The 16,526-nt window shown below is 47.9% G+C and overlaps 1 protein-coding gene across 2 annotated transcripts in view; it reads left to right on the plus strand.

Annotated features, from left to right (window-relative positions):
• igsf21a (immunoglobin superfamily, member 21a) overlaps positions 1-16,526 on the plus strand; it is a 124,792-nt gene that overhangs the window by 54,723 nt on the left and 53,543 nt on the right. For both annotated transcript variants that reach the window (XM_040203806.2, XM_040203807.2), the window contains exon 3: positions 14,113-14,234. In XM_040203806.2, coding sequence (XP_040059740.1) covers positions 14,113-14,234 — 122 coding nt within the window. The remainder of the gene's footprint in view (positions 1-14,112; positions 14,235-16,526) is intronic.

Below are 16,526 nucleotides of genomic sequence, written 5' to 3' on the forward strand. Positions count from 1 at the left end.
ACATGTTACAGGTTATTTACCGGCTGCGCCCGGATCACAGACAATGGGGCGTTGAAACCAGCTTTCGGAGCAAAGTTGATTTTGCATTTCACGCTCTGCGCCACCCACTCAGTGAAAGATAAACCTTGAGCTTCCTCGGCGTTAAACAATGCTAGAACTGTATTTTCTTCAAGTTTGATAATACGCGACGCCAATCAGCTGTAAAATACAGTTCTTTTAAATGCCAGTTCACCCTCAGAGCTTTGTTTCCTTTAAAGGGAGCGCACGTCAGAACATTGCCAACTGATGCATTTCATGATGTTAATTAACTTGTCAGAGTCTGGATGATGCACACGGCGCAAAACACAACAGCCTGTCCGCCCCTCGACACACTGTTCTCTGCAAAGACCTTAAATATGAAGCATGTGACAACAGCCAGTGTTCATACGGTGCTCCCATTGAATGCTCTGGGAGTCCTATGAGATAATGAGCTCCGGCTTTCTTTTCTTTCTTTGTCACGGTGAATCCTGAATACCAACAGACTAAAGGTTTTTCTGTCTTATTTTGGGTAAGAATTTTATTGGTTGTCCCTTTTGAAGTACGCTGAAAGTCCTACGGCCCCCTTTCATCTGGGCTCTCCCTCGTAATTATTGAGAAAGCTGATACGCTGGACTCCATTTGGAGCTGCCTTGGAATAAACCCTTTTTTTTTACCCCCCCAACCAGGCAAACGACTGCAGCATCTTACAAAATAAAAGCCCCCCCGTTGAAGAGCAGAGAGCCCGGAAATCAAAAGCCCCAAAATGGCCGGCATGCAGCTTCCATGAGCACAGTCTCCATGTGAGCGGCGCAACATTAACGCTTAAGTTTATGTTGACCTTTAAGCGTTGTGATGGAAAACCAGATCCCCCGACGGAGCTGTCATGTCTGATCAGTTTCCTGTTTTGCTTTTCACCCCGTGATACGATCGCTGTTGACACCGCGAAGCGCACGTCGTTTTTTTTTTTTTTTTTTTTGCGTCGCAGGAGCATCCTCAATTAAAAGAGTAGCCGTCCGCGGCGTGCACACTCGAGCGATAAATCACCCGCTGATTCCGGGGTCACATCGCGCTCGGGTGCTGCGAGGCGCCGCGGCGCCGTCAAAGGTATCAAACGGCCTCGCTGTTGCGGCAGTAAGCGGGCACGGTGTGCAGTTTCAAAGTGATTTCTTATGTTCAACGCAGCCAGAGTTAATTGGCAGTCTTTCATTCGTTAAATACAGACACACACCCACACCTTTATTTAAAGTGTATATCATCTTGAGTCAGTTCAACCAAGTAACGGCATCAATTTGATTTGAAAATACCTGGTGCCGCCGCAGCGCCGGCATTTAAAATGTCTCGTTCTTTACTGGTTCAATTACGCCGTTCACATAAAAGGCAAGGGACACAGAAGGAAACATAAACCTGCCGCGTGCTTGGTTTACGCGGCTAAGAGATCCGAGGCGAGCCGTTTCCTCCCCGGTCCCACGCGCTCAAACCAACTCCCTGATAAATTGAGTTGCGACCAGCGACAGAGAGATAAACCGAATTGTAAAGCAGCTGTTGCTGCATCGATAGAGCTCTCTGACGCCAGCTGTCCTCCCCCCGAACATCCCCCCCCCCCTTCCCCGGGGAACCATTTTTTTTTTTAAAGATAAAAACATCTGATTCGATCCATCAATGTGGCTTGAACGGAGATTCAACGTCCGCCCTGCGAGTCTTCCGCCCCCCCCCCCCCGGCAGCCTCGCGTCTGATTGGAACATTTGTGAACCTCGGAAATGTGTCGTCGACGTGTCAATCTCCTCCCCGCGGCCCACAAATACACGGCGGATGCAGAATGCCGGGCTAAGTGAAACGGGCCGACTCCGCTCGGCGGGGGAACCGGGCGACAGCGGGCGAACGCTGCCTCGCGTCGGCTCGCGGCGACGCTCGCGGAGGTCGGCAAACGAAACGCACGGCCTCTGCTGCCGAAGCCCACCGCGTACGGGGGGAGGAGATCCTCCCGAGCACAACGTCCACGAATGAACGCTCCCCCCTTCAATTCCTGCCATTCCTTGATGGAGCAGCTCGCAGCTGTTTGAGCTGTCAACAAAATGATGACTTAAACTTGACCATAAAATATTGTCACAGGGTAAATTCAGCAGAGGTGTCAAAAGTATTCACATTACTCAAGTAGAAGTACAGATATTAGGGTTTAAAAAGACTCCTGTAGAAGTTGAAGTATCGACTCAAGCTTTTTACTTAAGTAAAAGTATAAAAGTACTGGTTTCAAAACTACTTAAAGTATAAAAGTAAAAGTAATGTAAGAAATTCCATTAAGGACAAACTCTTAATGCGTGACCTCGCTCACACAACACGTCAGTCCGTTACCATGTGATCAGAAGGCGCCTGCAGATCACGTGACCTGCCGTTGGGATGGTGGAAACAACAACAACAACAAATGTATCTAATTAACTTAAACAGATAAAACCACAACCCATTTTCCAGTGACACGAATCACACACACGTTGTTCGCATTGATGAGGTAGACTGCGGTGTCTCCCCCAGGTTCACTACCTCATGGGGGGGGGGGGGGGGTACACCCCTGTTTATAATGATGGGAAACACTGAACTGGCAGCGGTCGGTTATCAAAGCATCGGCCAAATAACCAGAATGTTCAGGCTTTATGAGCAAATACAGAATCCCTTTGTGTTCATTTCTGAACTGCTGCTTGCAAGTCGCTGTGTTGTGCCAGACTCTCAATCAAACATTTAGGACAAACCCACGGTCATGAAGATACTCATTTAACGTCACATGGAATCTGCGTGAGGAAGAGGAGGAGGAAGAGGAGGAGGGTCCATGTCGCTAAATACCAACGTTCCACCGACCACTTTTCCCGCCCGGTGTCGCTCCGATCTGCCAGCGCATCGTGGAGAAAACCAACCGGGTGTCTGGATGCTAAATGTTTAAACTTCTCATCCAAACACAATCACATTCACTATAGCGCCATTTATCTGGATGTTTTTTTTTTGTCTTTGCCGGAAGTAACGAGACTGTTTTTAAAATGTAAGGAGGAGAAGTAAAAGTCGTCTGAAAAATAAATACTCCAGTAAAGTATAGATACCCCAAATTTCTACTTAAGTACTTGACACCTCTGAAATTCAGTTCAGTTTTTCTTTCCGTCCACCTTCTTTTCTCGTAGTCGTCTGGACGACCACGCGTTAAAAGCCCATCGCGACCTAGCAGGGTCAGACGTGCTATGATAAAAAGTGTAAAGACTCTTGAACTACTTTTCCTATTTAGAAACAGAAATAAACCAACACAAAGAATCGTTTTGCATTTTAAGAATCAGCCCTATAAAACACGGGGATACCAGGCTGAAGACGTGCTATCCCAGTGTGCGGACAGCAATCGTGGACCTTTTTACGTCGATAGATTACTGATAACTCCTCTAGAGGAGGCTGTGCAGAAAGAGAAAGACGACGATGAGTCAAAACGTCCAGCTCTGATTGGCCCGAATCGCACATTTCGACCTCCCGTTTTGATCGTGATATCCGATTGGATCCGACAAACAGCATGCGAGCAGCTCCCTTAGCCAATCAGAAGGCGTAACACACAATTTATCCACCAAAAATTGCGAAACGAATCCACACTGCATTGGTAGTGAAATATTCCCCTCTCTCAGTGAGGAAACCATTACTTGTTTGCATGCATTTTGACAGCTTTTGCTCACAGCCGACAAGCGATGTCGCACCATCACAAGGAAACCAACTAATGAGAGGAGATTTGTGGACGGGGGCGAGCGAGGAGAGACGGATTCTTTTCTCTCTTTGTTGTGTTATCATTGCCGGCCGCTTCGTTAGTCATGTAGCTTCGCCACACCGTGGCTTTGAAATCCTCTCAGGTCTCACCAGATGACCCCAAATTCCTTCAGACACGCTTCACGTTGCTTTAATTTAAGGTCTCAGCGGCTGGAGCTTGTAGAGGAGATACTCTTCCTTTTACACGGCGCTTTTCGCCCGGCGCCGATCCGCTGTTCATCATTAAGGCCGGCGCGGCGGCTCGCAGAGAGCGGAGTGTGGCCAGAAGGACGAGGACAGAGATCAAATGGGCCGCCGGTCCCCCGAGTCTCGTCTGATTAGCCGTTCCGTCCGGACGCCCTCACACTGACATCGCGCCCCCGTCTGGCTTCTGAGACCACGAAGAATGACGCAAGGCAACGACATACACTTGGCGGGGGGGTGCAACGTTTCCCATGCTCTTATCGTACACGTAGTACCCATCAGAGGGTTATCTCAGTACCTAATCGGGGGGGGGGGGCAGTTATCTGAGCACGATAGGAGGCCGGTTTTATCGGTTCCGGTGTTTCGCAGATCTTTGCGTGAAATGCAGAGATGAGAAAAAGTAACTGGCTGCTGCTGCTGCACAGAGCTACAATGGAAGAGTGCGTTTTAAGAACAATCATCTCAAAGGATGTGGAGGTGTTTCTGAGAGGGAGGCACTGCACGCGAGGATGCTTCTGCATCTCGTTTTAATCATTTCTTCTAAATGTCAGCAGCCGTCTGAATGCTTTTATTGTTTATACAATTCTATAATTCACCTTTTTAGCATGGAACTGGTGAGTATGGAAGTAAATCTGTGGCATCTGATTTCGAAAGAAAAAGGTGATTATTTGCGGTTGAATTTTTTGCAGTTGAATATTTTAACGTTGAATTATTTGCGCTTGAATTTTTTGCAGTTGAATATTTTAACGTTGAATTGTTTGCGGTTGAATTTTTTGCAGTTGAATATTTTACCGTTGAATTATTTGCGGTTGAATTTTTTGCAGTTGATTTTTTTGCAGTTGAATATTTTAACGTTGAATTATTTGCGGTTGAATTTTTTGCTGTTGAATATTTTAACGTTGAAAAACAGTCAGATACATGATTTCATTGCATAAATATTCAGTGCTATAAAATCCCCTTTTTCTTTCAAAATCCGATGACACAGATTTTCTTCCACAGGTGAGACGTCTCATGCTAGCAACAAAAGACCTTTATTTTTTTTCTTCAGAGGGTTAGATCTCTGGTCCCGGTCCAGGGAAATGCAGAACTGCTTGGGAAAACTAACAGTTTTCATTGGAGAGCCTTTAATGTCAACAGAGCTGCTGTCATTACACCATTTTATATTCTAATTGCTAATAATGTTTTGATATAAGCAACAACTCCCGATTCCTATGTGAATGTGTGGGGATGTTGTCGTAGCTGGCGTTCATTTATGGCTCTTCAACAAATAATTGGCCTCTGCTGTGAATGCATGATATCCCTGCTAATAGACGCATTATGCATGATTTGCAGCTCTTCTTTCCCATTTCACCTCTTGTTTACTTCGAGGTGTTCAAGATTCTCCTTTTACTCCAATCAGCACGCTGTCGCTCTGCATAGGAGAACACGCCTGCCATTCGCCAATTAAGCGCTCGGACAAATGGCGTCACGGCGGCTGTATCGCACCGATACGCCGATGGAAGAGCGAGTCTCCAGCTTTTACCTCTTCACGTGTCATTGGGTTGCATTGATCTGACTCCCTGTCAAATCAATATCTCCGGTTTTTGATCCTTTACTAACTGCCTGTGTAGCTGAGAGGCATCATTTGGGAATCATCTGGTCAACATGTGTGAAATGGTGTGTGTGTGAATCTCGGATTGGGTTTGATTTCGGGTGAATTTGCATGGATCACTCGCAGCAACGCAATGAGTGATGTAGGGCTCAATATTTACACAGAGTTGTGGTGTTTAATTACTACGGTGTATTTAAGTTTGAACATTAATTAACTAGGAACAAGAAAAGGCATCATCACACTGCCAAATCCTGTCTGTGCCGTAGACGCGGCGAGACAAAAAGATGAAACAGTGGAACACGAGATTAGTCGTGTAGAGCGAAAGAGGAAAATAGAGGGACGAGATATTGAATTAGAATTTTTGTTCGTCACTACTCAGCTCCGTTGAATGAGGAGTCACCACGGGAAACGAGCATTAGCAGTAAACACCGTGAGCCGCTGTCGCCTCCCGCAATCTTAACTCAAGCACGTCTCATTAGAAATGAAAAAAAAGGGGCCCACGCCACACCGAGGGTTTCCGAGTTTGTTTCCGAGCATGAAATGAGCCTTTCGCTGCACGGACGGGGGAATATTTTGACCGACGCGAAAACAAGTTACTCAAATGTGAACATTAATCCCCCAATAAACTGTCCCAACGCTTCATCGCCTTGATGAATAACAGCGCCGCCGTCAACTGGGGCCCAGCGTTATTTTTAGGTGAAATCAATCATTCAGTTGGCTTTTAGCTCATTTTTGTTGGGCTGCTCCAGTTAAAAGCATTCTGCGTCTCCACAAAATGCTTTATTATGATAAAAAGAAAACGAAAACCTTTTTGTCTATTTTAGCATTTGGACCTGCTTGATAAATGTATGCATTGAATAACCCCACCTTCATATCCATCAACCAGCACATGCAGTAATCTGGAGGGGAAGGAATGAAAGGGGGGGGCTGACAAACATATGCAGACCCGTTACGTCCACAGTGGCCACCATGTCTTTTAACGCCATCTGTTCTCCTACTAAAACCCATCTGTGATATAAAGAAGCAAACGGACACAGGTTATGTGAACAAATCCGCGTCATTAGTGCTATAATACATCAAATATTTATCCTTCACGCCGGTACTTTTAACTATAACAAGCTGGTGACCAGTCAGAGTCCCCCCCCCCCCCCCCCCCCGGATTCCTCACACGACAGGAAGACAGAAAAGACGCGGACGCGTAGCAGAGCTCGCCTCCAGTGTTCGTGGCGGGAGAAAGGTTCCATATTAGCTGCTGGAGTCACTGATGCTCGCTGACAAGTTCCACTCGGCAATTACGTTCTGCGCCAGTTTATTTCAATGGAAGTTCTTAAGACAGACGACAGCGTTACTCATTTCACTGCTTTGCTTTTTTTTTTACTTCAAACTGCCATCGCTCGCATGTTCAACGTCCACGACTCCGAGGCGGCCGCGTAATTGCACACCGGCCCGCAGCCTGTGTTTGGTGTTGGTATGAACTTTGACAAAATACATTACGGCGGGCATTTGCACGGCTGGCGATTTTGTTTTTGTAATCTGTCAGCATTAACAGCAGCGGGGAGCAAGTGGCTCCGGGAGGCTGCAGCAGCCTCCGCCGGTTCGGACGCGATTCAGACATTCAGGTAACAGGCGGAGTAATTCGGGTTATTACGAGGTGATCGATGCGCGATGACCAAGGAGGAGGCAGTGCCACTTACGACATGTCTGCAAAATCTTAAGTTGGCAATACAAAGAAGTCCTTGCAAAGAAACCAGAAAATCCCGTCATTATGACCGGAACACATTACGCTTGAACAGCCGTAGAAAGAGGGAGTTTTAATGCCCGTATTAATATTAAAATTACATTTTGACATCAGTGCCTCGGTCCATTAAGCTCTAGTGGCACTTAATAAACTACATATTTTATCCTTTAAAAAATAGTAAGTAGTTTATATCAAGACTGAATGGAAAGCTATGCTATAAATCTATTGTATATTCTGCTTATTGATGCTAAAACTTCTCTTGTCTCACGATACAAAATACGAAACACCTCGGTCACAAAACTACGTATCATACAGCAACATTTCATCCTCGATTTATGGTTGCATTTATCGATTAAACATGTTTAAACGCAATGCTGCTGTGGGTTTCGACCAGCTGTCTGATGAACGGTGGGGGGGGGGGGTCACTTAAAGCGCATTGATCAAGCACATTCAGGACGAGCGCTCCCAATGACGTCCTCCCCTCGCCGCTGCATCTCATTACGTGGCACGTGGTCGAAGTCGCCGCGTGACACGACGCTCCACCAAACGCCGGTTACGCAAATCAGCTCGCAATCGTTTCATTCGTGCCTTTTTGTGCGTGATTCTCGCTATCATCTGTCGTTTGTGGGGTTTTTTTTTGGGAGGACCCCGCCCTCTAGCAGTGTTTCCTCTTGGTTAATAGCCTTCGTGGTCGGACCGTGGCGGGTGAGGCGGGTGAGGAGGGGGGGGGGGGCTGACACGGCATTTTCCGACGATTAACAATCTTCCTCTTGATTCATCATCGGGGGGGCTTTTCCTGTGCATGCATAGTGTTTTATTAAGCCATGCCACCATTAGCATTCTGATTGGTGGGCACCCGGAACAGCTTTCTATTGCTAATCAGCTTCATTGAGCAATTTGGTCGTAAGAGCTTTGCTCGAGGGCATCTCAATGCTAATTGTTTAGGTAGATGAGTGACTCCTCGCACTGATTTTCACCAACCACTCTTGGAATATGATGTTGGTTATTAAACCTGCAGCACCACTTGAATTCGCTCTGAGCCTTTTTCATTTCTTTTCATCAAACTTTTCCAGTGCTCAAAACTCAGCCCAGGTGAGGCTGCTTTATTCAGTGCAGTGACTATACAGCATGATGAGTATGAGCGCTCTCCAACGCGACTGACCTGCTCTGATCTCACACGTCCTCGCTGCCAGCGCACAGACACGCTGTCTTCATCAGGGTGACAGCGACAATAACCGTCCCCCGGGTGGCCTTCTCTCTCCGATGCCATTCAGATAACACACTTGCGTAACGCTCAACTGCCGAAATTGATGCGCCGGCTGTGCGTGACCCTCACCCGGGCTTCCTCCGGGGTGCAGCTGGTTTGTTCCTGTCGGTGACACCGGTTTTTCTTTTTTTTCCTTCCATGGAGCCCGTCTCTAATCCCTGCGTGTAATCCGGCAGCACCAGCAGCGGCCAATCGAAACCCCCGTTTGTATTCTGTAATATCGGGACGAGGACGCCTGGCAGCAGAGGCCGTCATCGAGCCGTCCCTCATGGATCCAAACAGACGGTGCTGCTTTTGAACCTTTTGTGAGTTCCCACGGGAAGAAGCGAAATAAGTGGTTGGAATGAGTTATTGCTCCCGGGTTATTTAACAGCTGAACGCGGGTGGCTAACCCCACCTTCCCCCCCCCCGGCGGACGTGGCGCGTGCAAAATGAGCGGGGGGGGGGGGGCGTCGCGCCACGGCGGCTGCACATGTTCGCTGCCAGCCAGGATCCGCCGTGTCAGCCAGGGAGAGAGGAGCCGTCTGAAGCATGCAGTCCCTTTAACCGAGTCCGTTGTCACTCAACAGCCTGAGGGGGTTGGGGGGGGGGGGGTCGGAGGTGGGGGTGCATGCACGAGCTAGGAGCACACAGGTGTGGAGGGGGGGCACCGATCAGCATTACGCAGCACATCCTCCTCAGACACAGCCGGCGCTTCCTCGGTCAGCAGGCCGTATAAACACCTCAGCCCCCCCCCCCCAGCTCAGAGTGCTGCCGACTAATAAGGTTAACGCACAATGCCCTTTTATCCAGCTGCATCGTATTTTGTGTGGTTTATTTTTTTGGGTTGGCACAGCACTTGATTCTGTATTCTTCCCGGTGTTTAATGCTTGGCGCTCCATAAAAAGCCAACGACAGCAAATTTCATCTCTCACCTCATTGAGGCCTGTTGCGTTATTGTTGTATCCCAGCACTCCCCCCTGCGTATCTCCCAGAATGCAGCGCTGCTCTCTGCCCGGTTGTTACTCAAAGCCTCAAAGAAAAACTGCTTGATCCTCTGGATTCGATGGAAAGGAAAGGTCTTCTTCTTTACCGGCATCGGATTCTGCATTCGCTGTGATTTTGTTCCATTGTATGAAAGTGCACGTTTATGGAGACATTTGAGTTTTCAGCTTATTTAAAGAAAAGCAAATGACAGGGAAAATAAAGGACGTCTTCGCGAGTGCAAAAATAAATTCACAGCAACTTGATTTGTTCGCTTGTGCGTTAACAAAAAAGGTCCCCGCGCGCTCCATCGTACCCCGAGAAGTGACATCTGGATTTTTGTAATATTTTGCTCATTCACACAGCAATTATAGCAATTTCACAAGTAAGACAATGCTTCCCCGATTGTTCTGTCCTGTTTCAAAAGGACATTTTGTGAGATAATGATATTAGGCAAATTAGCACGGATATGAAAGGAAGTGCCAAGCCGGCTCACGACAATGCTCTGATCATCTCTTTTGTTGCTGCTCGTCTAAGTCTTTAAATGAGCGACCGAATGGGTATAAATCTCATTAGGATATTATGAGTCGCTCTGCCGTTCACTTCATGGGAGTATTAGACTTTTAGATTCGGATCACACGCCAGTACAATATGATTGAGCACTTCTTTGAAACTCATTATCATGAGTCGCCACGTTGGGAGCATATTGTTATTGCTCAACCTTATCTTAGAATAACGTTAACTCCACGCGGTCCCTCGTATCTTTGAACATGGAGATTAGACGTCTTTAAACGATTCACCCTCCCCCCCCCATGTGTCATCTCTCCTCAACTAAGCCTGAAGACTTGGGCCGTGGTCATTCTTGAAACGCTGAAGCAGGATTCAGGGTGAATCCCTCTCAGTCGGCCTGCGGTGTGTTTTGCTGAATGTCCTCCAGTGGCTGCTGACGCAGCTGCAGCCTATAAATAGGTCCCACCCCAGACAGGCGGAGGGAGGAGGGCATCGGTTAACCCCTCCGACTCCTAATGCCCCCCCCCCCCGGTAACAGGCAAGCACCATCACAGAGTCCGGTCCACTGGCTGGACGTCTGGAGACGTCACTCCATGCAGCTACCTGTCCAGGTATCAGCCACAATGCCAACGAGGGGGGAGCCTCACTTTCGTCCCCCCCCTGTCCCCCCTCCCTTCCCGTCTTTTTACACCCCCAGATGGCGGGCGGCGGTGTCGGCCCGTTCTTTGTGCCGCGTGGCCTGGATTCAGCGCAGCAGTTGCAGCAAAGCTTTGCCTCCCTGACGGTGCTTTTCCACAATTAAAGCGCATTCATGTCCCTCTGGTCCCGCCGCTTCCCGTCTCACTCGCTCCCGTCTCACTCGCTCCCGTCTCACTCGCTCCCGTTGCCATTCCTTCCGATGTCGGCCCTTTTTAGACGGCAAACAGGGAGACACCCGCGGGTGTGCAGATCCTCTCAGATTGATCACGCCGGGGTTTACGGGTCAGTCTTAATTAAGAAGTGACATCATTCAGGAGGGATTGATAAAGGGGGGGGGGGGTCCACAGAGATGTCCCGTCTGTGGCAGAAAATATCCTCGCAGGTCCGCGTGGCTTCCCGACAACCAGAAATCTAACGCTCGCGTCGGCCACCAGGTCCTTTAACGTTTTTAGATTTGCTCTTTGGTGAAAATAACCACTCAGCCATGTTTACTGCCCCCCCCCCCACACGCCGATAATATGAATGGGATTTCTCTTTCCGCTGCTGTCACAGCTTCTCCAGAGATCGCCGTAAGAGCTCTGCAACAGAAAGACCCAAACAAGCTCCCAACATTCATCAGATTCCATTTAAATATCGATGTGAGCATCGATCATGCTCGTCCCTCCCTCACTGAGAGCAAAACACTCGACCGGATCACGACTCTTGGTGGTGGAACGAGCTCTCTGAAGACACCAGGACCGCAGAGAGCCTCCACATCTTCAGACTCCACCTCCACTAAAAGACTAACAAATTGTAGCACTTAAATTGTACTTGTGACGCCGCTCATCTATAGCAGATTGTAAATTGGCTTATTTGAGGAAATTGCACTTTCTTGTTCTTCTGAATTTGTATCCCTATGGTTGAAATGCACTTATTGTAAGTCGCTTTGGATAAAAGCGTCAGCTAAATGACATGTAGTGTAATGTAATTTAATAATGCTCACATGTACACGCACTCAACAACAAAAAACCCAAACGCTAGCATTAGCTTAAATTAGGCTTTGTCGGTTAAATAGCGAATATCGGTTGTACATAAACACAAAAAATACCATGATCCCGTTGTAGCTCGGTGCTTTTCTTTTATTTAAGGAGTCCTTATTGCTTATATCTTATAACGCTTTATTATATAAGTCTGCTTCGTCCGTTTTTCTCTCTCAGTCGAGTCACAGCACTTCTGACTGAGATTCTGATTTTTTCAACAAAAAAAAAGGACTCAAAACGTAACGAGGCACTTAGAAAATAAAATCTGGCAGGAAATCAAAAAGAGGGTTTGTAGGAAGAGTCATTTGCAGAGCTTTCTTTTTTTCTATTTCATGATTTTAAAGTGCTTTTGTGAGTACTACAAAAAGCACTATTCGAATAAAACGCATTATCTACTTGTGCAATTCCACGTGTTAGCAGGCATGAGACATCTTGACAAGGTGCGCAGACGACATATTGGTGTTAGCTGCTAACAAGCTGAATCGATGAGGCGCGTCAGTGGTTTCGCAGAAACTTTGGCCCGAGGGCCGTTTGAGGTCAGCTGGAAGGTTAGTTTGCAGGACGCCGTGTGTGCACGCAGCAACACACACGCAGCAACACACACGCAGCAACACACACGCGCGCGCCAACACACACGTGCGCGGTCAACATGCAAAGCGCCGGCTGGCCAATGGTTTTGCTGCAGGTTTTCCCGCGTGCGTCCTGGCTGGTGGTGGTTCCCGTCTCGCGTTGAAGAGCTGCTTACATCTTCTTGATGACTTTAAGAGGCTGTTCTGCTGACGGGAAAATAACAAAAATCATGAGCATCCATAAAAGGATTTGACTCGTCATACTCATACACACAGATATGCGTTTTCAAGATCGCAAATAGAATTAATTAAATCCGTTTGATTTTGACATTTGACTTTCTGTGTGAAATTGAGAAAGATAACAACTATTATAGCGAGTAAGCGCCCGATCTAATTCCATTGATGGTTTTGCTGCCTTCTTTATAAATACGCCCTGCTGTACCAATCTATATCGTGTATAACTCTCATCTCATTATTAATCCAGTAACAAACCTGCTGCCTCTCAGCTTTCCATATAGGTGTCGTACATCAGGGAAGTTGCGGGCGGTATTGCTTTTAAGCTCTGCCGCGTCGTTGTGTGTGGTGGTGTCGCGTCAGAGCGAAATGTGGCTCGACTCCCTGCTGATGTTTCTAAAAAAGGTCCATTACTGGTGGAAGGAGAGCAAAACATTCCAACATGGCTTTGCTTTTAGAGGCCGACCCCTTTCCCTGTCATCTCTCCGCGTTCCGCAGCTCCAAAAGAAACGCCGCCGCGTCTTTTTTTCCGGGTGTCTTCGTCCGAGCAGTGACGTGAAAACTGTGTGAAACTGGCGTTAAAAGAAAACGAACAGAAGGCCACGACACTCCAAGGAGGTCCACAGGGGGCGTCAAACATTTCTCCACAAAGATGTAAAAATGGTGAGCCTGATGGGATCAATGAACTATACAAAAGGTCTCGCGATCAGGCACGCAGAGCTTTTGATATTCTAAATCTGTGAAATAAGTCGTTTCCGGGTGATTCGTGCTCTCCTGCATTGGCGGATCGTCCGTGTGCCGAGCCGGCGCGCTTCCTCCAGAGGCCAAAAGGTCACGCAGAAATACAACGTGACTTATCCGCCAGGCGACGCGTACGTTGTGCGTTACGCAGGCCAATCATGAAGCGCTGTTTTCGCTGAGGGGATCGGATTTGGAACGACGGCGCCAGCAGACAGAACAAGAAACAAATTATTCTTCAAAGCAGCATTAGTGGCTCCATTAAAATCATGTCACCCCCCTTTTTTTCTTCATGGCGGTGTCTGTGTGTGTGTGTGTGTGTGTGTGTGTGTGTGTGTGTGTGTGTGTGGGGGGGGGGGCTTCTGAGGAAAGGGGAAATCACAAAACCCCCCCACCGTTGACCCCCCACGTCTGCAGTATCTCGACAAACCATTATCTCGGAAAGCTTGACACACACACACAGTACACAACACTGTGTCAGTTTTCATTAAGACTTAACCACGTGCACGGACACACACACACACACACACACACACCGGCAGCTCCCTCAGAGACGTCTCCTGGATCTTATCACCTCTGCACGTTTTCTATCCCTTTTCTTTTCCACAGTGTAAAGGATGAGATTATCACAGCTGCAAATGAATCAATGAGGGTAATGGCAGGGAGGAGCGCTATCTACACCCCAGGCCGCCATACGACATAGGAGGAGCTCGGGGGAGGTGGGGGGCAGAGAGGGTAGAGCCCGTCCCATCCATCATTAGAGCAATCGTCCTCATTAATACTCTCTCTTTTTGCTTCACAGGTCACAGATGGAGGCACCATCAAGCAGAAAATCTTCACCTACGACGCCATGTTTAATACCAATTACTCTCACATGGAGGACTACCGCCGGCGCGAGGACCTCGTGTACCAATCGACCGTCCGGTGAGCCTCGCAATCAATATTTAAAAAAAAAAAAGGACCTACCTGCTTAGTTCTGCCCGTACCGCGTTACGAGCTTCGGCTCCGCTCGGTTGGACCGGGCGAATCGCCACATTTTATACACTTTGTTGGACAATCAAACGACCGCCTGATACTGCGATAAATATACCATGTGGAACACGCGACTTCATTTCCCAGCCATCTGCCGCCGGTTCAGAACAGGCCAGAGTGGAGCGACCGGGCAGAGGGGTCAGCGCATTATACCATCAGGACAGGAGGCATCAGCGGGACTCTAATCAGCAACTCGGCTGCGGATAAAGAGTTCAGTGTTAAAGGTTTAGCCAACATCTGGACATGCTGCTCCTTATTCCTTGCATGCAGTGCAGGTAGCCCATCTACAAACACAGCCACGGCCCCGCCCTGCTGGAGATGGAGAAGGAGAGAGTAATCGGAGGAGGAGTCAGGCATGGCTTCGGTTGGCTTGATTACGTTGCGTTCTGGGATCTGTCTTCTTTTGCTCGGGGGGGGGAGGCAGAGATACAGCTGGCAGCTCTCTGCCCATCTCCTCACTTCTTCCTTCCTCGGCACTGGCTCTCCTCCCACTGCAGATAATTCCTGTCCGACAGCACAAAGGAAGTACTGGTCGCACGTCGCACCGCGACTCCATTAACGGGACGGAGCGCTTTCGTCTTTTCCTTTTGTCACCATCCTATTTTTATCGTTAACTTTGATCTTATATATATATTTTTTTTTTTTATTCCACTACGTTTCTACCTCTTTGTGTGTGTCTGCGTGCGTGTGTGTGTGTTTGTGCTTTCCCCCTTTTTTTTTTTCCTCATGTGCGGCGAAGCTGCCCAGCTGAGGATGATTTATCTGGACCATTGTAGTATCCCTTTGGGAGAGTACAGGCCTCATCACAATGGAGCGGCGTGCACGCTTACACGCACGCGGACAAGGGAACATGAATGCACACACACGGCGAGAATTCACGACTCCCCACGTGCAGACACACACATATGCATATGCATATTTAAGGAGAATGTAAGTGAGGGAAAGTCTGTCACCAGAGAGAAAGTGGGACAGAAGAGAATGTGGAGGAGAAGCCGTTGGATGCTACCTGCGCTGACCTGTATCCTAATCTGTTTCAGAGCGCTTAACCCAGTTTAGTCAAACGGAGAGAAATGTGGACCGCTGCCACGGTCGCACCGCTCCCCCCCGGTCGGGGAGACAATCTGGTCCCGGTCCCACTTTCACCGAGTAACACGGACGCGGTAAAACACCACCTGAGAACGCTGGGGCTTCTTTGCGAGGCAGTCTGACAAATCCACTTGTACGACCTAAGATAAATGCCTCCGCACCCGGAATCTTTTCAGCGCAGCATTTTGTTGAAGACAGTTTTTTTTTTTCACGTTTTTACTTCCATTAAAAATACCTGACAGCGATGTCATTTTTGCGCTACAATGAAGTAACAGTAATTTTTCTCCTCAAATGCCGGCTTATTAGGCCACTTCAAGGGTGATATTGATTTAATCTCTCTTGACAGCTCTCTCAAAGACTGGAAGCAGCTGGTATTTCCTGTGTATTCAAGTGCCGCTGCATAGAGATCCAGTTGTGGTGAGATAGTACTCAGGTTTGGAGGACCTCCAGCACGAGAGCTCAAATCACAAGAGCAGGAGAACGACACAAAAGATGAATGCAGCACATCGAGAGCAGCAAAAGTAATCCCAAAGGTGGAGACGTTTTTCTTCCTTCCCTTGCTCACTCACCTGCACGCAACCTACCACATGGTACTGTAGTGTAAGAGATGTTGACTATACCAATATATAGTTGTGAGGGGTAAAGCATCGTTCAGATCCTCCACACGGAGGTTTGGAGGCACAAATATTCATCTACCAATAGGAATTATAAAATGTTAAATTCGTCCCACTGCTTGGAATTGGAAACTAACCGATTGGATCAAATCAGAAAACACGCAAAACTCCCTGAGGAGCACGAGGGTGGTTTCACCGTTGCGATGTTTAAAAAGTCCAATGTACACCGGATTGAGAGCATGAGTATAACAACAAACACTCATTTGCGATGGAAGATTCAAGGACTCGAGGCACATTTATTGTCAATATGAAACACATGCCTGCACAATGAAATACAGCCGAAGCCCATTTTCAAGCAAAGGAAGCAAACAAAAGAAGCAAACATGAAAAGATAGTGGTACATTTCTGCTTTTTTGCGAACAGGAGGAATGCAAACACAACTGTTCTCTGGGGAACGTATCAGGGATCCATCCAATCCCCACGC

Source organism: Gasterosteus aculeatus, chromosome 17 (assembly GCF_964276395.1).
Source record: "Gasterosteus aculeatus chromosome 17, fGasAcu3.hap1.1, whole genome shotgun sequence".
Taxonomy (NCBI): domain Eukaryota; kingdom Metazoa; phylum Chordata; class Actinopteri; order Perciformes; family Gasterosteidae; genus Gasterosteus; species Gasterosteus aculeatus.